The sequence below is a fragment of the Typopeltis vanoorti genome, chromosome 19 (assembly GCF_054136105.1).
Source record: "Typopeltis vanoorti isolate ZY-2024b chromosome 19, IOZ_Tvanoo_1.0, whole genome shotgun sequence".
Taxonomy (NCBI): domain Eukaryota; kingdom Metazoa; phylum Arthropoda; class Arachnida; order Uropygi; family Thelyphonidae; genus Typopeltis; species Typopeltis vanoorti.
In genome coordinates, this window is record NC_143567.1 from 27,295,963 (window position 1) to 27,319,094 (window position 23,132).

Genomic DNA, 23,132 nt, shown 5'->3' on the forward strand with positions numbered 1-23,132 from the left:
CATTGGAAATATTATGTCAAATATTTATATTTTTTAAATAACATTTATCGAAATAAATATGATATTTTGCTTCCTTTCCTTGCAAAATAAGATTATATGGGTCGCACATTTCAATTTTAGGAACGATTTTTTTATTTTTTTTATGAACAACAAATGGTGTTAAACTGCATTACTCGGGGTTTCCGATTGTGAGTCTTTTTAATTTATATGCAATGGTATTTTATCAGAGATTCTACGCCTTTTTGACTTCATAACTGCCGTTTATTTTGATTTGTAGTCAGTGATTAGGGGGGAAACCAAGGAAGTTGAAATGCAAAAACCTACAGATTACGTTATAAAAATTATCCATTACATGATACGATTCAAGATTTACGTATGATAACTAACCTTCGAACTAAGATTATGAATAAAAAATAACACTTAATATGGAACAGATGGAGGCTGTATTCATTTTTAGACTCGGATTTCCATGAATTTATAAAATAATTGTTTGACAAAAATAATTATCTTCAATCAAGTTCTTGGAGAATTTTAAAATGTATCGACGATTAAAATAATTAGCAAAAAAATTGATAGTGACATTGATCTTTCATAGTGATACAATATGAAGTGAAGAAAGTATGAAAGGATTTCTTATTTTGCGTTGGCATTAAAAACTATAATTATACGATAAAAACAAGCAGCAAAATGAATACAACTCATAGGTATTTAGTCTGGTATAACTTAGATTCCGGTTACCGAGCAAACGGCAAGCAATTGCGTTTCTTGCTCTAGGCCACAGAACGTAGCTACTTCGTACGCCAGGTAATGCAGATAAGTGTACTTTTCAGCGTGAAGGATTATCGCACCTTCTAATGGACATGACGGTCAAACTACACTTCTTATCCATGTTCTTTCAGCAGTTGGACAGAATGTTATCCAGGTTTGGTGGACGTGTATATACGTCCAGCAAAGAAATGGTATGCTTACATGCATGAATTTTATGGAATACAGAGTTCCTGTTAGTTTTATATTCTAAGGAAAGAACAATGTATTTCAAATTTAATTTTAATTAAATTTAAATTTAATATTTAAAAATAAGTGTTTTATTTTGCAACTATAACTACGCTGATTTTTTATTGTTCTTTGCGAGGAGTAAGGTTTTAAAATGAGGCCACCATAGAGAGAGGTCCCCATCTTGCACCTAATGGTAAATGCGGCCTTGGCTACTAAGTAAAGCCGTCTCTAAAAATTAGCGATCGCCCTACGAGTGGCCGAAAGATCGTCCAACTTCGCGTTGGTTCCACTCAGTGAAGGCCTCCCCCCACCATTGAGCAGAACCGCTCGTATTCCAGGGAAAAGCAACCCCCCCTCCAAGGACCCTCACAGGCCGCCCCAGAGAACGCCCTCCCCAGAGACTCCCTGAGAGAGAAAAATGCTCTCTCAGGGAAACCCCCCGAAATCTAAGCTCCCACCCCTCACCGGGAGCAAAATTCCGGGAGAAACCTGAGAGAGCGAAACTCTGCGTCCCATTTTAGTCGCCTCTTACGACATGCATGGGTTACAGTGGGATTAATAAGTAAAGCCACCTCTAAAAATTAAGACGATCCCCAGGACCACTCCCTACGAGTAGCCGAAAGACCGTCCAATTCAGCGTTGGTCTCACTCAGTGACGCCCCCCCCCACTGAGCAGAACCGCTCATATTCCAGGGAAAGCATCCACCGACGAGGCCCTCACGGGCCATGCCGGAGAACACCCTCCACAGAGACTCAAAATGCTCTCTCAGGGCAAACCCCCTGAAATCCAAGCCCCTCACCGGGAACAAAATTTCTGAAGAAACCTAAGAGAGCGAAATCCTCGAAACTCTGCGTCCATTTTAGTCGCCTCTTACGACATGCATGGGTTGCAGTAGCGCTATTCTTAGCCCGGCCACCACACGGGGTGTTTTTCAAATGTGCATGATACATATTATCAAAAACAGTTATAGGTACAGTTAGTGAGATCGTAAATTGTGTCTATAGAATAGCTTATTATCTCAGATTATTCTAAATTAAAAATGATAAACACAATTATTTCTAGTATATCATTTAAGTTTAAAAATATGGTCAAAGAAAGTTGCCCTATCTTCCTCCTGAGGTTAATATTTTTTGAGATTCTTCAATAGGCATAACAGGCAGTAGAAAACACTAGTATTTTAAGTTTCAAGTAAATGTTTTATTATTCCAACTAAAAATTCTCCATAGATGCTACGATAATCTGCATTATTAAGAGATTATTCGATTATGAGTTCTGGTTAGATATCACTTTTATATTATTGACAAAATTCTTGATAAACATGCCATAAAATGTCCCGCGAATTACAAAGAAACATTTGTATATCATTTGAATTTCGCATAAATAAATATAATCTTGTAAATATCCTATTTCGATTAGCTCATATTATTTGTAAAACTTTTGCATAAATGATAAACTATATTAAGGAAACATCGTTGGATAAAGCATTTGCACACTTCTGCCATACGGCAAAGCATCATTTCGTAAATGAAGATGCTTGTGAAAAATAAAATAGCATGTTCTCTTTCTCGCTTCTTCGTCTCTTAATTAATTCTTTATTTTCTCAGTGAAATCAAAAGTTTCAGGAATTAGCCGCTAGAGGGCTGATTGTTTTATTTGACAGCTAATACTGAATATTAGTAGGGAAGAGAACCCCTCTAACTGTAGTAGAACTCTTCAGTTTGGTCATGAAGATTATTTAAAGTTGTTCTCAAAGTTTGTGAAGCATTATCGTGAACAAAATTTCCATGAAATTGGCAAAAGGCTCTCAGAAACGTAGACGTCTTAAGACTATCACGAGGAATTTCATGGGGAATAATAGATCGTCAATATTTGAAGAGAATTTCAACGAAATCATATTCAATAGTTCCTACTTATCAAGTAAGATGTTTACGAACTTTTAAATTTTTGTATTGTACTTCATATACGTAACTTATCGACTTCCACGTTGTAGAATGATTAAATTTTAATAAATATTTGTCTATCTTTAGACTAAATGCTACTGAATTTATCATGAAACATTCAACAAATACACCAGTAGATGGCAGTAGATTTCCTTGCGCTATTCACGTGTTGTTATTTGCGTAGTCACTTTGCGATATCTGTTGCCAAAATGGCTGCTAACAGTAAAATTGCTCGTAGCGCCACCTGAAAATTTCTTTATTAATGCTATTATTATTTTTTTCCTGCGATTTTAATTTTGAAATGCCTTCATACTATAACATAGATAACAAAATGTTTTTTTATCGCTTGAAGATTTTATACTTAATATTCCACAACACGAAACACTTCGGTTAATTTTTTTTCGTTCTTATCAAATAAATCCATCGTTTTCTACAATGGAACCGATTTTAAGAAGAAGAAGAAGAAGAAGCAATATATTTCAAAGATTATTTCCAAATATTGCACAAGCCTTAACGACACAAGTGGACGAAAAGAAAAACAATTACATTCTAGAAAGGAAACTGTTTCTTTCTACAATTCTCTGTTAGGTTATTGATGACCTTGCAGTCTTCTTAAGACTTGTATTGTTCGCTTGATATATTGGTGATGACTGGACACTTTCGTCTCCCTCCCGTCATTGGCATCCCCATTGCGAATGTCGTAAACTGAAGAACGCCACATTTGTCTCTCTTTTCACTGGGTGTCTCCACTACCTGGAGATGAATTGCAAGTAAAAAAAAGAGTTCAAAGACCTAACTTGGATATCCGTTTTAAGAGTCGGTTTGATAGATAGATCTTGTGGTTCTTTTCCCAGCTTGTCAGAGAGTAATTGGGTTAGTGGTAAAGCAGTTGCAAAAAAAAGGGTTGATCAGTTGGAAATAAATTTATCATCGCATCATACACTGGAAAGGAAGAAAAGATGGGGGAACGAGATAGGCCTATTCTATCGTTTCACGAGGAGGAGAGGATACTAAACTGGAATCTTGATTTTGTTCATAGAGAGAAGTCTTCCAAGAATAGTATTTTTTCTACTATATGCATGAAATACTTCATTTTTTAGTTTAAAGTGCTCATAGATTGATACATTTGTCGTAGACGCAACCATGCTGATCAACACACGCGATTAACAGATACACTGGCCTAATAACATTAGTTATTTCGGCTGTAATTTCAACAGTTTCAAACAAAATAAAAGGAAATTGATACAGAATAAAATTCTTCATCCGATTCCAGTTCATTTCTTGTATTAAAAGACGCACATAAAGCACATAGCAAGGATACACCACATTGATTAAAAGCATGCCATTTTATTTTCAGAAAATAACATGATCTCTGTCTCTCCTTTCTGGACAGAGAAACATCGTCTTGTAAAAAAAAGGTCTGTTGTAGTCTTTACTTGCATTAAAGCAAACTTCATCCGAAATTTATGTTATTTTTGCAGCATTTTGCCACGGAGGGAATATAGTCAATCTTTAACCCGAATTCCAAGCAGTGTATATTACTCATGAACCATAACGTCATGAGTAATATACACTGCTTGGAAAGAAGTCACGGACACTCCCACGGACAAGTGTATTGTGCCATATAACGAGTCACGTGTTTGTAACCGGCACAAATTGGAGGAATATGATGCTCCCAAGTCAATTCAGGGAAGGGAACTGACAGAGTTTTGAAAGTGACATTGTGATAGGATGCCATGTTGCATGCCTATCAGTTCAGCAAATTATTGACAAATTGGGCGGTCTGAGGTCAATAATCAGTGACACCATACTGAGATGGAAGTGCAGGGAGAAAACTGGAAGTATTACCTACAGAGGACGACCCGCCACACTCACCGAACGTGATCGTCGGGTGCTACGAAGGATAATATGTAAAACCCGCCATTCATTAGCCACCACGTTGTATACGGAGTTCTAGCCATCGACCAGAACATGAATCTACACAAAAAATTCAGAACCGAGACTCTTATCACTGGTTTCCATGGTAGGACCACAAAATGCAAGCCCCCACATTACCCCAACCAACATGCAGCGTCGTCTTCAGTGGTGTAAAGAGCATGTACAGTGGGACTTAAAAAGCTGTGTTATGGAACGACGAATCACGCTACATCCTCTACCGAGCAGATGGATGGGTGTGGCGGATGCCCAGTGATCGTCTGTTATCAGACTGCATAACCCCAATTATGAAATTCGGAATGGCGGAGTGATGGTATGGTCCTATTTTTCCTTGTTTGTCCTCGGACCTCTTTTTGTGGTGCTATGAACACTGAACTCTGAGAGGCTTCTGAACATCTGAACAATGCTTTCTACTTTGTGCCTTTCTACGGAACTGACCATTGTTTCTTTCAGCATGACACTGCACCGTGTCATAAGACTGCTGCTGTAACTGCGTGGTCTGTGGGCATGAACATCACCACACTTGACTGGCCTCCACAGAGCTCTGAATCTCAATCGCACTGAGCATCTGTGGGATGAACTGAAGCGTAGGGTGTGGTCAAGAGACGTCTGCTTCAGGACCTTATTACATGCCTACAGGAAGAATGGTCCAAAAAATTTGTTATCGTACGCTTGTAGAAAGTATGTCCTGTAGGATTACTTCAGTAATCGCAGCGAAAGGAGATACTACATCTTATTAAGGTGGGCGACATGCCTGTTTGTTCCTTACAGTATACGTTCGTAAGCAGTGTATGTAGGCTGGTTTATTGATTGGTTGATTGGGATTTACGGCCAAAGCAACTTAGGCTATGAGGCCAATGTATTACGTCTGGTAACTGCGTGTATTCTAGTGAATTGCTCGCGTAATTTCCGGGAGGAAAAATCCGAGTTTCCGTTAGACTTACACTTACACTTTCGTATGAGACCGGCTAACTCACCTTCAACTGTAAAGCCATGTTAAATGTTCTTCGCGTCGTTAGACGAGATTCGAACCCAGGTCTTACCAACCAAAGGGCATCGTCGAAACCGACTGAGCTGCAGAAAAGAAACACAGGAAAAGGAAACATTATGCTGAATTGGTCCAGCAAAATGTCCCATTTGCAAGAATTTCTTCTGCATGGAATATCACAACTGTATGGCCTGCATTAATCTTTAGTTTGGAAAGATTTAGGACGCAATAAATCTTTCTAAGAATTTTTCAATCGAAGGTGAGTTACCGGTTGTCATACTGTGGCGAAGGATATTTTATTCTCCCCGAAAGTTTTCATTCGACAAAACAGACAAACCGGCTAGACGAACACACGAAAAATTATAAATTATTTTTATTATAAATAATAAAATACTGATTATAATATTTGACGTAAGTTATGAAACACATGAAATAAAATTTTAAAACGAATTACAAATCTACTATACATTTTAGACAATAATCGTTCTGTCTGTCTGATCAAAAACCGCTCCAAAATGAACATTGGCCATGGAATTCAGTATGTCATCAGTTAAAAGCAGTAAGGGATTCAGTTAGTTTTAATGTGAATCCCACCCATGAAAGGTTTTAAACCGATCGTACATTAGATTTAAGTGATTTAATATAAAGGATTAACTAATCTGAAAAAAAAACTAGGCTTTCTCTTTCGCTCAAGACGTTACTTTACCTCTAAACAGCTGTTAACCTTATACAAATCGTAGATCCGCCCAGCTATCGAATACTCTTCTCACATTTGGAGTGGGACTCCTTAAAGCTCCCTCAAAACGTTTGACTCAATACAGAGGAGAGCAATTAGACTGAAAAATCTGTTACCAACTCACTCCCCTCACTTTCACATAGACGTTTAGTCTCTGCAATTTGTATATTCTATAAAACTTTTCATGGAAAATGCTCATCTGAAACAGCATCAATAATTCCCCCACCCTGTACTAAGCCCATTGGAACACGTGCAGCCACCGCCCAACATCCGTTCACAGTACACCTTGAAACCCACAGAACAAGTTTCTTTTTTTCCTCCTTCATCCCTGCTACTGCTGTACTGTGGAACAGTCTTCTCCCTGATGTATTTCCCAAGGAATACAATATACAGGCTTTTAAATCGGATGTCAACAAGTTTCTTCTTTCCCATCCCACTACCCATATACGGTACTAAAGTATTATAGGTTGACCAGCCAACCTCTCGTATATGGCCCAACATTTAAAAAAAAAAAAAAAAAAAATCCGCAAATCTTGCTCTACATGCCAAACGTGGAACATTTTCAGGCCTGCTTGTTGGAAGCTTGAAAAAGTTCCATTTTCGAAACTTTTTGGAGCCGACTTATCTTGTTTCAGGTCAGCATTTGGTTTGGCTCATTTGCCATTATTTGGTTGGAATGATTCTTATAAAGAAAGACAGTACTCGACTGTTTATCTCTCATGCTGTGTTTCTATAATTTAAATTGCATTCCACAATGCTTACTCTTCACCTATCACTGAGGTTCATTAATTAGTATTTTGGGATGACGTCCTGATTCGCAAACGGTGGGTTATTATTGTGGTATTCCATGCAGAAGAAATTCTTGCAAATGGGACATTTTGCTGGACCAATTCAGCATAATGTTTCCTTTTCCTGTGTTTCTTTGAGAAGGGGGTGTAACAAAAATGATCCAGAAATTGTTACAATGTAACTGGACTCTATGTTTTTTTTTATAAGACATCCTTAAAGTTTTGTACGGATTTTTTATTGGCCCTGTTAGAAACGAAGCTGCTGTTGACTAATAGATGAAAATTAATACTGTGTACGCTAAGGGATAGCTAATCCAAAACCCTTGCTCTAGATACTAAACATGGAACTTTTCAAGCCACCAAGCAGCGTAGTGGTCTCATACCATGCGATGCAATTCATTTCCCACCACAAACATTCGAATCAACATCCAGCAGGTTGGAAAACCACGACACTAACACATCAAGCTAGATAGGATACAATAACACAATATTAGACCATAAGAGGAAAGGATAGAGTGCTGATGACACTTGAGTTGATATTGTATGCGAAATATTCAGAAAAAAATCATTAACGTGATCGTAATTGTGTTAATCGCACATCTTGAAATACAGAATTTCATGATATTTCATGATTTTTTTCATGAAGCTGTAATGTTGAAATCGATTGTTTGTCTCTCATGCTGTGCTTCTATAATTTACATTGCATTCCACAGTAGCATGAATCATTCATAATTTTTATTTTGTGAAGTAATTAAAAACATGGATTGAAATCATGAATTTTGTTTATGATTTCAATTATTTCGTGAAAAAAAAATCTTGATATCTCCGTCTCCAAATTCTGACTCCATCGTTGTGCATGTACGAGATGTGGGTACAATAATCATAACCTCTATCATGAAGAGATCATGGTACTTAATGATTTCTATACCCATAATTTCAAGGTGAAATCATAATTCACGAAATATCATGATTAAAATCTATTTTCTCACGTTAACCGCATTATAACAGACAAGTAGTTACTATTGGCTCACGAATTCAAGAATGTCCTGTTATTGAAACCTTCCAAACAAGATCCTCCCAAAGTAAAAAGTAAAAAAATAAAGGGGGGGGGGGATGCTAAGGCACGTTCTTGTCGTTTTAGGTAAGTTTCCCTCAACCTCCCCACCCTGCCTTTTCGTCTCGGTCTTCCCCGTCTCCAACTTCTGTCTCCATTGTTGTGCAGTAATGGAAGGCTAGACATACTCCGGAAGTATTGGTGACACAGGAAACGGGAACTACAATAGCTCGTGACACGTGGGGCGATATGCTGAGCCACGAGCTTGACAGATGAGCAACCATCGGTCATGCAAAGCACGAGGTTTTAGAAATTGACCTTGTCCTGCTTGTCAGCGAGTATAGTGAGTTAGTTGACACTGATAGATGATCTGTCAGTCAAAAGTCAAGTTCCAGGTCCTAAACACAACGTCTGCCGAAATGGTTCCAAAGAATAAAGTAAGACCCAGGGTGGGAGGCACTGAAAAAAAAAAAAGCTAATGGGTGCTACCGATGTGATGAAATAGCCCCTCATTTTACACGTAAATGGTTGCTGGAAGTAGGAGCTGCACCCATAAGCAAAGTTCGATATCCTGAATCACTTTTGTTTTTCTTGTCACCTTCCCTCTTCGTTTCGTTCTTTTCAGCAAAAGAACTTGCCGGAATTTACTTGCCGATGCGCCACATTCGATTTAAATTTAAATTTTGCTTAAGTTGCATTAAGTCGTACTAAATAGGTTTAACATTTGAAGAACTGCAGCGATTTTTTTCCCAATTCCTTCAATCATTACCCATAATCCAATTCGCCATCATTTGTTTATAAATCAAGTTAGGAATTCGTCTGACTGTAATCTTTCTTGCTTATTTTAAACGAAGATTTTTTTTTTAATTGGTTGACGTCTATTTCAACCTGACAAGTGGCTCCCTCTTAAGATCGATAATGAATACTATCAAGTAATGCAATAATGTTTTCATTATATTTCTTTTCAGATTATGCTATTTAATGTCTATTAAGTATAGAGAAATCTGAAATACTAGTTAATGTTATTAGATTTATTCATTTATTTTTAAATCATGCAGAGCTATAGAAAATACGAGCTGAAATTATAATTGAAAACATAAATATCACTTCTAAAATAATATTAATATACCACAGTTAATAAACCAAGAAGTTATACTGGATTTAAATATTCGACAATGTCTACAAATTTATAGAGAAATCAATAGCACCTAAATTCGCATTCAAACAGCATGGTAAAATTCACAAAAATGAAATCCTAAATTGTGGAAAACTTCAATGGAACTAGAACTCTTTCTCGATCTCTGAGTTCATGGTCAACGATATATTTATCTAGGACACACAGACACGCCCTTATAGAAATGTGTCTATGTAAGAGTCAAAGTTGTTATCGTTCCTTTGTTCGTATAGAAATTTCAGTGAAACTCAATCAAGCTATTGCGAAAGCTGATGAATTATGTGACAGGTGACAACCCACTCCATTCCCCTTACTATCGACGACATTTGAACAATTGGTCGTTAGTGTCAACTGGAGATCGCGAAGCATACAAAGAGGAAGAATTAAAAGTATAGTTATGACATTGGAAAAATCATTGTAGGCAATTAGCATTTTGATACTTGTTTCCCATATTTTGCGTATGAGAAATACGTCACCTATGACTTGGCAACAGCAAATGATCTTCAGACTATTCTTAAAAATAGAAGACCTTTTAAAAGAAACTTAAAAGTCACTTTTTTAAAACATTTTTATCGAGATTATCTACATGATTTTGATTATTTTGAATTAGAGTCGATTATCACCAGGGGCGAATGCCGGTATTGAAATTCACGTTTGCTCTTGTTATCATTCAGGGAGTGAGAGGTGTGATTGAAGTCTGATTAGCGGAATAATGAATTACTGACCATTTAAAACTATATGTTTAGAAATTTATGTACATTTAATCATACAAATACAACATTCATTTTACAAATGATATTCTATCTTTTTCAGTTTAGCTACTTGAATACAAATCCTACTCTACGGTTCTTCTTTATGAACTGGTCAATAACATCGTCATAAAAAGTTGGTTGTAACTTAATTTTCCCGAGCAACACGCACACTTGTAAAGGCTGGCTGAAGCTCACTGGCTAGAGCTACTTTGACTGCGTATAGCCTGTGTTTAAGATGACGTGAAGGGAACGGAAATGGCTATGCGCAGCATGAAATCACAGTGCTGTAGCGAGGACCTGGAAGCTCCCACAACCGAGCAAGCCCAAGGTAGCTTTGACTAGACGAGCAAGCATCGGCCTTCGATACACAACGCAAAGCTCAATTATTGCCGCGCAAGCTGAAGATGTCTTCTGTGTACAAAAATAAAAGCCTAAATGGAATGCTAATAAATGCATGCATTTATTAACAAATAAATAGTACGTTCTCAAGTAATCAGCTTGGAGAATTCGCCTCTGATTATCACAATATCATCTGCAAAGCAGAGATTGCTTACGTGTGTGTATAGCATGCAAAATCTTCAAGTGATTCTGTATTTATTTCTGTGAGCCTACAGACGTAGTCAAATGCAATAATAAAAACATATGATGCTAAAGAGGTTCAGTGAAGTATTCTGAATAGCAAAACTCTCAGTTATGGAGTTATTCAGTCAATAATATTATTTAATGAATCGAAGGCTTTTGAGAAAGTGTAGTTTAAAATTAAAAGAAGGTTTTTAAAAATTTAACAATGGGTCACTTCTTGAGGTTTTAAAATTTTTTCAGACCTGACCTTCAAAGGTCACTTCTTCTTAAGTTTTTAAAATGTCTTCATAGATCTTTAACCATTAATTCTTCTTATGTCTAAAGCACTGTTAGAGTGTGCTTGTTGGTTGTTTTGGACTTATGGGAAGCAACTACGACTATGAAGCCAATGTATTATGTTTGTAACTTGTGCGTATTTTTCATACCGATTCGCCTGTTTTGCGGGATGAAAAACCCAAGTTTTCGACAGGAAAAATCCTTTCACCTTCGTATGAGATCGGTCAACTCACCTTCAGCTGTCCCAGATATTTAAAAGTCATTTGTGTAAGTCTTTTCACAGGTCATTAAAGGTCACCTCAGTTTAAACGTATTCAAATACTCTTCCAGATTTTTTAAAATGTCAATAATGATTAGTAAATAGAAAGAACGAGATATAAAATTAAATTTATGTTCGTCTTTCATAAATGAATAACGAGATCATCCAAAAAGTCTTAATTGCACATTCTCATAATTGAAGGCCTAACAATAACGACAAAAAAAACAACTGTATTCATTTTTCTATTACAAAGTTGTTTCAGATATTGTAATAGAAATCATTCTGTTAATGACATCAATCTATCTGAGTAATACACAACAAGTCAGTGCAAACTGTTTCTTCGAGAGTCATCTACAGCAGCATAAACCATGAGCACAAACCAGCCCAACCCAACCTTCCACATGATTCAGGAAATACCCTATTAATGTATGTGACAAGTATGAAACAACGTTTCCTGTCGATTGCATGCAGTCGCTGAGCCACTTGTGACGCCTTGAACAGTCCATAGTGTCAACATCATTTTTCACAGTAGCTACAGAAACTACGGTTGGTGGGGGAGAGCTATTCATCCATGCAGAACAGTCTCCGTTTCACGAAATTTGGGGGGATGGGGGAGTAAGAAATAAAAATACATTAATGTCATGTTGGCCGGGCGTTAACCGCAGGTGTGCAGCTAAAACATAGCTCTCCCCCCCTCTCTCTTTCTTCTGTGCGCGTGTCATGATAGCTGTGATTCAGCAAGTTTTTCAAAAAAAAATTTTTTTTTTTTAATCTTCATCGTAAGAATATATGTTTATAAAAATAATTACGATACCATTTCCAATGGAGAATTGTAGAAAAACGTTTATCCCACGGAAAAATACTCTTTGTTCATTTCTTTAACTTTTTTCTCGTAAAATATTGTTGTAATAATTTTATTATTTCAAATGTTATGTTTTTGTCAATAATTTCTTTATGTTTTTATAAAACATTTGAATAGTTTGAGACGGATGTGACGTCAGAGCCCTATTATATTGTTTTCAGGTGTAGTCAATTTTATTTCTCTACGAAATATCAATGTAACTTTTCTTTATAATAAGCTGCGTTTTGTAACATAATATAATCACACCAGTTGCATTGAAATGCACAAAATAAAACACCATTTCAGTAAACTAGAAAACTACTGCGCATGTATAAGATGCCTTATGACAAATCGATTATTGCAGGTGGGGGGGGGGTTGATGATTAAATTGCTCAATTATCATTATCAGTGATCAGGTTACTCAATTCTAAATACGCTAATAATCAGAGATCTGTATGTGGTCCCCATTATATCCTTCACATCTAAGACGTGAAGAACTTAGGGTTTTTTTAAGCGAAAAGTGAGTTAGCTATTCTTATACGAAGGTAGTAGCAGTGGTTTATTTCCAGAAACTTGGATTTTTCTTCCTGCGAAAACATACAGACTACAATTAACAGACATAATACATTGGCTTCGTAAACAGTTGATATTCAACAACGACTTCATATTAGTGCAAGAACGACAAATGAACAGAAGCTCTGCCAGAGTGGCTTATTGTTTACAATACAAGATGTACCCGTCCGTTGAAAACGGACGGCACATCTTGTGAAAACGTATTGTTCTTTGAAGTTAAAGAAACGAGCAGTTGTCAAAATTTTCTCTCAAGTAGGAGCATAACTTGCTGAAGTTTTGTTAACATATACTTCAGTTGTTTCATGAAACAGCCTGTCCATTTTACGTCTTACTTTACAGACAACGATGGCAACTTGGATCTAATGTGTTATTACAGAAATAAAGAAGTATATCAGGTATGATTGATGTCAAAGTAATTCTGTATATCTCTTGGTGCTAACTGTAGTAGGGTCCCTGTTTTGACCATAAGGCATTTTACAGTGACAAGAATTTTATAACGTCCCAGAAAAGGATGGAGTTCCTTAATCTTATCACAGAAAATGTAGATGACACAGAATTTAAAAGTTCTTAGGTAAGTCTTCTAGAGTACCATCGCTCAGTTTCAAAGCACTTTGTTTGGAAATACCTGGGTTCGAATCCCGTCTAGGACAGGAAGAACATTTATGGGCGCTTTCCAATTAAAGGTGAGTTAGCCGGTCTCATACGAAAGTTTTTCTCCCGGGAACTCGGGATTTTCGGTCTGTACATGTGTGTGTGAAGCCAAACCGATTCCATGAACACACACTAGGGAATTATTATAGAACAAGGCTGTTTCCCGTTACCTAATAAAGTAGCATTGCTACCTTACCAACCGCTAGGATGAGAAAACACACAAGTCTCTAGACTGTCCGTTAAAAGAGTGAATAGCGTCTCTGCTCTGTAATTAACAATCTGTGGGTACGAATCCTAATGTACATACGATCTATACGAACGCTTTTAGATGGTTAAACATTTTTTGATACTGGCGTGAGGCTACAACTTGCAAAATTGGAAGCCTAATAATAATATTCGTATTGGGTTCCTCCCCTCATTCTTCCCCTCCCCCGTCCCTTTGGGGAAAGAGTGGGTTGAGCGCTCCTGATGAGGGAGAAATATATATATATATATAAATATATATATATATATATAAATATATATATATATAAATATATATATATATATATAAATATATATATATATAAATATATATATTATGACTGTAAATTCGTGTGTGTGTGTGTGTGTATGTTCACGAGGCAGGTTTGCCTGTTCTCAGGGATGAAAAACCGGAGTTTCCAGGTGGAAAAACCCACTTCCTCCGTATGAGTCCGGTTAGCTCACCTTTCGTCGACAGAGACCAGATAAAGGTTCCTCAAATCTTGGACGGGAATTGAACCCAGGTCTTTTTCAACCAAAGGGCTTCATCTATATCGACTGAGCTACGGAGGCTCTATTGGAAGCCTGAATTGGATTGAAAAGATTTCATGTTGAGTCTCTAGAGGAGGATTAACTAATCCTTCGCCATTCCCAGATATTAAATATGATATAAGTTACGAACGTTTCGTCGATATGATTAATATTAAAAAATAATAATAATGGAAAAGGCCTTTCGAGTAGAGGAAAGATATCTTGTTTATATTGGAGAATCGAAAGCATCACTTTAGCCCTGGTTATTTTTATGCGGTGTTTGGTTTTGTTTTAATGTTCATGTGGAGATGGCACCAGTAATAGAGATGGTTCAGACAAATAAATATTGCTGTCTCAAAATCTTCGAACAACGTTGTCAAACATACTCCGAAAGGCTGACCAGCTGTGCGGTTGAAAGGACAGTCCATCCCATTTTTCTTTCTTGTTCTTTCTAAACTGGTCAATTTCTCGGTTTTCTTGAGTACAAAGGATTGCATCTCCCCCATTCCACCCCCCCTCCTCTGGGGGTTTGTTAATAGCGAACAGTTACCGCAGTTCTCCGATTCACTTTACACAGAAGGGACGGGGGTGGGGGGAGGGGTTTGTTACAGCTAATTCTGAAGTGCGCTTATAAAAGTTCAATAGTCCGCCTCATTGACGTTCCCTTTCGGTCTGATTAATCACTGACCCCTCGCCGTAAGCCGGTGGCTCACCTTCTGCTCGTTTTCGGCACCAACTTTTGACACCAAGCGTTGGGTGGCAAACTCGTATCAGAGGTCTGTCGAGTTGCATGAATCATTTCCAGAGGACCATCTGCGCCCTGCGAATCTTGTGTGCTCATCGGCACGGACGTTGAGATTCTTTACCCACGGTTGGCAACGAAAAAGACCCTTAATGTATTGGGGTCACGTGACATATAATCCTGCAATTCCTGAAAGGAAAACCAACCCAATATGTGATAGAGATCGTTCTAAAGATAAACATTGTTTATTCTCTCTCTCTCTCTCTCTCTCTCTTTCTATTTCGTGTTTGCAAACGTGGGTTATGAGCAAATGGGATCCTATGCGTTTTGATGTAGATCAGACTTTTTTTCTTTTTTTTTGAGACTGCGGAATCCTAAATATTCCTTTTTCGCGGAATCTCTATTAAAAATTTTATAAAAAAAATTATCGGTAAAGAACTGCGACAATGAATCACTGTTGCAAAATATTTTAATCAAGAAAATATGTGCATAATATTTTGCCTTATGAAACTGAAGGCCACGATTTAAATAAAGGAATTTAATTATCTAACAATTAAAAAACAATTTATGCAAATTTTTATAACAACTTTATAACACTTTAGTTTAAATATTTGTTAAAATTTAGCGTGCATATTTAGTCCTATTTTATTTTTAATAAAGTGACAGATGATTGTTTGCCTTATGAGCCAAAATCTTACCTTTGGTTCTGCTTTTATTCACGCTTTTATTTTATTTTATTTATTTCCCGAAAAAGGAAAGATGGCATCCGAATGGTAACTAGATGTAATAGCTTTGCACACTCGGACGTACAAAAGTCAGTGTATTAGCAAACCACATTAAAAAGAATTCGTTAATAAAATGGTGAAATGTAAAAATAGTTACACAACAGCAGACGTAAATTACTTTGGACTCTGAATATAGATGGCGCATATTTTATTTTTTATTTATTTGGAATTATTTATCTCCAGAAGAGTTTTCATTTGTTAAAATGAAGTGACGTCATGCATGCTACTTTTACATGGTCATATGATTTATTAATTCCTTTTAATTTGTTTCTCTCAGAAATTATAATGTAATTTATATTTTGTCTCTAACTTATAATTATATATTTGTATTGTTTAAAGTAATTTTTAAAATTCCTAAAAATTTTGAAACTACCTTTAAATATTTAATATCATAATATTTTATTTAACTAAAAATTTATATAAAATATACATTTCTATTTCTACTGATAAGTGACAGCCTCTATTTGCTGTTAATTTCTGTTAATTAATTTTGATAGGAATACAGATTTCCATTGTGGTGTTTCAAGAATATTTCACTTTGGTTTGGCAATACTACAAAACCGGTAAGTTTTGTTTATTTTCGATCCAATAGGATAAAAAATAAAGGTGAAACTGCTCAGATGAAAATATTAATGTCGAAATTTTAACTAAATAAAAAATCTCAACAGTTGGAATCAAAAGATGTAAATAAAAAGAGAAAAACTGAAGCTATTCCCAGGGAGGAAGGAACCTCCGTAGATGATAATACTAATACTATCGATGAAAGAATTACCCCAATCATTTTACGAGATAAAAACAGTTGGACAACAATCGCATCTGTTGTTATTAAAAAAAAAAAAAAAAAAACTTTTCCTTTTACAAGGCTCCCAGTTGGCATCACTGTTATTCGCCATTTATATGGCAGATATTGCTCAAAGACCGCGACCATCCTATGCCTATACGCTGATGATAAAGCAGTATATTAACAAGATCTCCACGTTCACACCTGGCAAGCCAAAAGACCTAATGGAGCACTATCTTTGAAAACTGGTTTACTGAATGGAGACTTGGAGTAAACGCACAAAAAAGCACAGCCATACTCTTCACCAGAAGACCAGTATCTCTAGGAGAAACAGATGTTTAATATCAGAATCCCATGGCGCACAAGAACAAAATATGTCGGCGTTTATTTGGGAAGAGATCTACGTTTCACTGATCACATTAAGCATTCGCATAGATAATAAGACTATAATTACATATGCCTTACTTGCTTGGAGTCAAACAGCCAAATCTAACATCCAAAGACTACAAAGAGCAACATAATAATAGATGCTCCATGGTTCATCAGGAACGAATAGACGCATCTCAGATTTCTCTTCTCTTTTCCACTCAATAGCAATAAAGAACCTCGCTGATGCCGCCACGCACTCAAACCAACTTATCAAACAAACTACAGATGATATCGAAAGAGAGCATCACAAGCATCTGCTGATTACACCAAAACTTATGGTCCCCAAAGGGCGAGCGTAAAGCTCCCAAACCACCCATAACCAAGTAATTCTCACAACAGACAAAGAGGAATATGAAAAGCAATTTGCTTCGCCCATCCAACCAGTATCGTTATCCATTATCCACTAATGACTTTTAGTTCAAAGTTATATCACGTTTTTCATAATGTGGAGTGACAAATTCATTGTTGATTTTTTAACTAAATAAAGCTAGCAAAATGGGTTGTAATCAACGGAAGTACTCTGTCCCATCTGGCGGTAATTGTACAAATTATGGGTCAAGATCTAAATAGTTCGTCGCTTTTTCGTTAATATGAAGTAAAAGACTATTTAGACAACTGGTTCGTATACAATAATCATGAATTCTCTATACAGAAACTATTCCAAATGATATTACAAGTCTAAATTCATATTCCTTCTTTCTCTCCTATGTTTAAGCAGCATCGAATGAAATCAAATAAAAATAAATTCCATCTCGCAGCTAATTAGAGCTGTGTCATAGGTTGGAACCACCCCTGGGGGGTTTGGCATGCGAGTATTTCGTGTCCAGACACGACAGTAGCCAATCAGATTTGATTTACTTTCTTGCTGACCTCCCAGGAACTGTGCGGTCTCTTTCTTCTCTTCATTAGAACAGAGGGTTAGAACGCGAACACCCCACTGATCTCTGTGCAGTTTCCTGATAGGAAGTTATGACCCCCTGTTGATTCTCCGTGCTCCGCTGCACACCTTATTAGGCCTTTCGCTTGGTTTCTTAAACGCTGATCCGACCGGGCTGTCTTGTGTGGGCCGGAGGGACGAAATATTAGGGTCGGGTGCTTCTTGTTACCAGGGGAAAAAATACACACACATGTTACCTGCACGAAGGAATGGATCGGGGTTTTAGTGGGAGGAAGTACAGTTAGAACTTCGGGGATACTTTTACAGAGGGAAGGTGCTAAATGTATTACTTTTGACGGAGCGATAGAAAGAAAAAGAAAGTGATAAATAGATAAATAAACAACTATATATATATATATATATATATATATACATGTTAAAGATACCAAGACATTTTATACCTGGTTTTAATCATTTTCCCAAGTAAGCAAAACAAAGTTTTGCGCGTGAAATATATTCAAGCCTGAGCTACTTGTATATGGAAGCTAATGACTTGATATGATAATGACTTACTTGCCTTAGTATGTATCCCATAATGCAAAGCACACACGCCTTTCGGGCATGTATAATACAATGCATAATGGAAAGGGCCACTGTCCAGACCGGTTTCGATCTTTATTGAGATTCTCTTCAGTGGGAGCCAGATCCGGGAGAGATACCAAGGTTGAAGAAATGCAGAAGTCATATACTGTATATCTCATATACAAGTAGACAAAAGGTGCTTGACCTTCTTAATAAAAATCTCCGGATGAGAGAAAGATGTAGAAAGTTTTTTTTTTTTACCTTGGGTGTAAAATACGTTATGGGATACATACTAAGGCAAGTAATATGAAATCATTAGCCTCTATATACAAGTAGCTCAGACGTTAATATATTTCATGCGCAAAACTTTGTTTTGCTTACTTGGGAAAAGGGCTAAACCAAGTATAAAATTTCTTGGTATCTTTAACGAATTTTACACCCAAGGTAAAAAACTTTCTACATATATGTGTGTGTGTGTGTGTGTGTGTGTGTGTGTGTGTGTGTGTGTGTGTGTGTGTGTGTGTGTGTGTGTGTGTGTGTGAAAGAGTCAAAAGAGAAAGATAAAAAAAAGAAAGAATTTTTAAAAAAAATAAAAGTATGAAAGAGAAAGAGGAAACTATATGTACATCGAGTGATTTGCATTCAAATAATTAACTCCAAACTTAGCATGATTCCAAGTATAGTTGACCATTCCTTAAAAGTTCCATTTCAGTAAGTACCAAAGGGATGTTCGCATTCCTAATATGTACAGGATTTTTATTTTTTTTATTTTTAACAATTCCAGTTTCCATTACGATTTACATTTCCTGGAAGTGGAATTGTAAATGAATTATTATAACTCCTGAACTACACTACAAGAACAACTTCAGTGGAATTTTTAACTTTACGGAAGGTGCAGTTGAGAAAAATATTTTCCGCTGAATGGATGTGGTGGAAAAAGTGAAAGAAATAATTGATAGAATAACGCTAAATAAGTTTGTATTGTAATATAGGTATAAAAGTGTTACACATCAACTCTCTAAATGAGGATACTTTTTTATCATTAATTACAAAACCCATGTTTATGATCTTGTAAATGACTTACAATACGATAACAGTTCGAAACTCTGACTCCATACATATTTTTCACAACGCAGATTGTGCAAATATAGCTCAGATTTTATGGAACGTTAACTTAAGGAGCGTTGCAGTTTATCCTATGAAGTGAGACGTGGAGTGACCGAAATCTGGAGACAAAAACTACTTGTAAGCCGGTGGATTGCCTAACTCAAGAAAAAGTAAAGACTTTAACTTAAGAGGGTGGGACGAGTGTTTTTTCTCCCCCATGGCGAGACAAAGAGTGGACTTCAGCTATATGCCAAGCCACGTACCTCAGTATTGAGGGAGGGTAGACAAGGGGGGGATACTCTGAGCGAATGGCATGACAAGTTGTGCAAAGTTATGGGGAGTTCTAGCAACCAAGCTAGAGGGCTGCTAGCGCAGGCTATTTTCTAAAGCTTGGAGTCATTTCCTATGATTAGGCGGCCTGCACTGGCTTCTAAGGATCAGAGGCTGGAGACAAACTCCTCTGGCTGAGCCACCACCTGTTGCCTGGTCTTGCATGCAGTGCTAACGGCCATTCATGAAAAATTCATGACCGAGAGAAAATGGACCTCTGCTGTCCCGGAGCAGGCACACAAACGTTGTGCACTTGATGGCTGGCATATGCTAAGTAATAGCGGATGTCGTCACCAGCACAGGAAGTACCGGTGTGAGGGGGAGTTTGACACGGCTCGCCGAACTCGTTGCCGTGGATGATGATTTTAACTAAAGGAAGGAAAGATGATCTCGTCACTTATTTCAAGTCAGTCGTAGAGAATTACTTGTGGTAATGACACCTGGGTACGTTGGCGCAGCCCTCTCATTGTCTTGGCGAAGGTACTGATTCCTCTAAGGCTATCTGGACACTGTGACCCCTATGAATACTCGGTGTGCGAACACACACACAGTAAGGAAGAAGAAAAAAAATGATATGCACCAAGAAAGAGAGAGAGAGAGAGAGGGAAAGAGTGATATATATATATATATATATATATATATATATATATATATATATATATATATATATATATATATATATATATATATATATATATATATATATATATATATATACAATGATCTCTTCATAAGAACTTTTTAAATGGCGGTAATCTAGCTGATCTCATGTAACTAAGTGGAAGGATTTCGCCTCCTGTAGATTCAGGTAATTTCATCCAAACCCGCCGCGAATCGCACTCAATTCACACACATAATACAGCGACTTCGTAGCCTAGTTTCAAAAAAGAAATCGAGAATGAACTCGTAGCTGAAAAGCTAGTGAATATTATTCACATTTTTAATAGGATTCGAATTCTTTTAAACACAAAAGCAAAAGTGAATGCAATACATCGATGTGTGTGTGTGTGTGTGTGTGTGTGTGTGTGTGTGTGTGTGTGTGTGTGTGTGTGTGTGGGAAGAGTAGCCGTTTGTCTACCAACTATTAATAAGAACCCAAGCATGGGATCACGTACTGTTTATGACTATTTTTTTTATTCCTTAATCTTTTTCCACACACACACACACACACACACACACACACACACACACACACACACACACACACACACACACACCACATCCGGACAACCTTTCTGTATAACAAGTATTCTGGATGTTGACATTTGGCATTTTAAAGAGGGATATTGAAATCTGGGAAATATCTCGAAAACAGACTCAGTATGATGGTTCAAATTTGTACAAAAGGCATACACATCATCGGATCAATTTACAATACTTTTATAGTATGAATAGAATGTACGTTTCTTAAAAAAATGGAATTGAATAGCAAAAATTGTCACCCAATTGCCGAAAAATTTCTCCTTCACCGGTTTATAATTTATTTCACTTTATTATGGTTAAAAATTGTTAAACAGAAAGCCTGACTTGCCAGCAGTCACTAGTGAAAAACAGCAAAGAGCAATTGGCATGTATTTTTTGTACTTAAATTTTAACTTCTCTCTCTCTCTCTCTTGTCCAAATGAAGCTGACTAAATCACGAGGTTATGCTAAAAACTTATGCAATTCAAAATCATTCTCAGAATTCTAATTAGTGAATAGAATTTGTCTCATTTTAAGATTTCCTCAATAACTATCATGATTAGTAATGCAGAAATTTCTATGGTGTTATTAAATGGGGCATTGCTTAACTATGAAGAAATATACCGAATATAAAATTCTTAATGTAATTTCGCTACGCATCTACGCTGTATTAAAAGATACGGTGGTGTCCAAAAACCTAAGGACGAACACTATTTCTAAAGATTACAACTGCAAATTCACACGAATCATCTTGTGGTAATTTGTATAACTTAGGATTTCGAGTAGAAAGCAGATACATATTCAAATTTTCGATTCGCGAGGGATCACGTGATAACACAACAGGATAAAAAGCAAAAGGCTGCACTAAGCGAACGGTGATTGAAGAAAGCACTTTTCGTGAAGGAATAAAGTTGTAAACTGGATGTCTTGTGAAGTCTCAAAGACATCATCTAGATTATTGCAAACTTGAAGAAGGCCGCAGAATTACTGATATTGCCAGAGAGTTGGAATCTCACACAGCGCTGTATTCAAGCTTCGGGCAGCGTTTTAAACAGATGGAATGTGTTCCAGACGTTTGCTACGAGGTCGCCCACGCTCTACCACGGAGCATGACGACAGATGTTTGGTTACAACAACAAAACGTAATCGACGCCCCACGGCAGGTCAGCTTGCAAGTTGGCTCCATTCAAGCACAGGTACGCAGAAATCTCGACAAACTATGGCAAGTTGTCTGCGACAAGTAGGCCTATATGCCCGAAGGTCTGTAATCTGCGTCCCTTTATCCGCAGCTCATCGTAGTGCACGTTTTCAATGGTGTTGTATCCATAAAAATTAGACAAGACACCAATAGAATAATGTACTCTTTATAGATGAGAGTCGTTTTTGTCTTTTTCTAGACGATACTTGATCTGACGTGAAAGTGGTACTGCTTACCATCGCGAAAATGTTCTTGAAAGGGATAGATATGCGGTGCGGTGGATGGGTCATGGTGTGGGGAGGCATTATGCTTAATGGACTGCAAGTTTTCGAAAAAGGGTCTATGATTGGTGAACGATATTGCAACTAAGTTCTTCAACGTCATGTTCGATTGTTCCATGGTTCTGACAATGCACCAACCACATCGTACGCGAGCAGTGCAGGTACTTCTGAAGAACGAGGATATTAATCGAATGGAGTGGCCAGCACGCTCCCAGATCTCAACCCCATAGAACACGTTTGGGCCACAATAGGGAGACGCATTGCTGCTCGAAATTCCCCTCCGGGCCACTTTTCCTCAAGAACTCCTGAATCGCTTGGTGCTAAGCATGGTTCGACGTTGTGAGAGCTGCATCGCAGTTCAGGGTGGACATATTTTATACTGAAATATCTCTTCGCATAGTTTTCTGTAAGCACTGTACAGTAATTCCTTAACTACTTCCTTAGGAAATTTGCAACTTTTGCCAAAATGTATTGCAATTTAATTTGTACGACATTCATAACACATTTTTTGTGTAATA

At 37.1% G+C, this 23,132-nt stretch overlaps 1 protein-coding gene across 1 annotated transcript in view; it reads left to right on the top strand.

Moving 5' to 3' along the window:
- Nucleotides 1–2,739: 2,739 nt before the first annotated feature.
- The window catches only part of LOC150095935 (uncharacterized), a 123,257-nt gene continuing 102,864 nt past the window's right edge, over nucleotides 2,740–23,132 (top strand). The window contains exons 1-2 of the mRNA XM_090409197.1: nucleotides 2,740–2,914; nucleotides 16,345–16,410. Coding sequence (XP_090265323.1) covers nucleotides 2,782–2,914; nucleotides 16,345–16,410 — 199 coding nt within the window. The 5' untranslated portion in view covers nucleotides 2,740–2,781. The remainder of the gene's footprint in view (nucleotides 2,915–16,344; nucleotides 16,411–23,132) is intronic.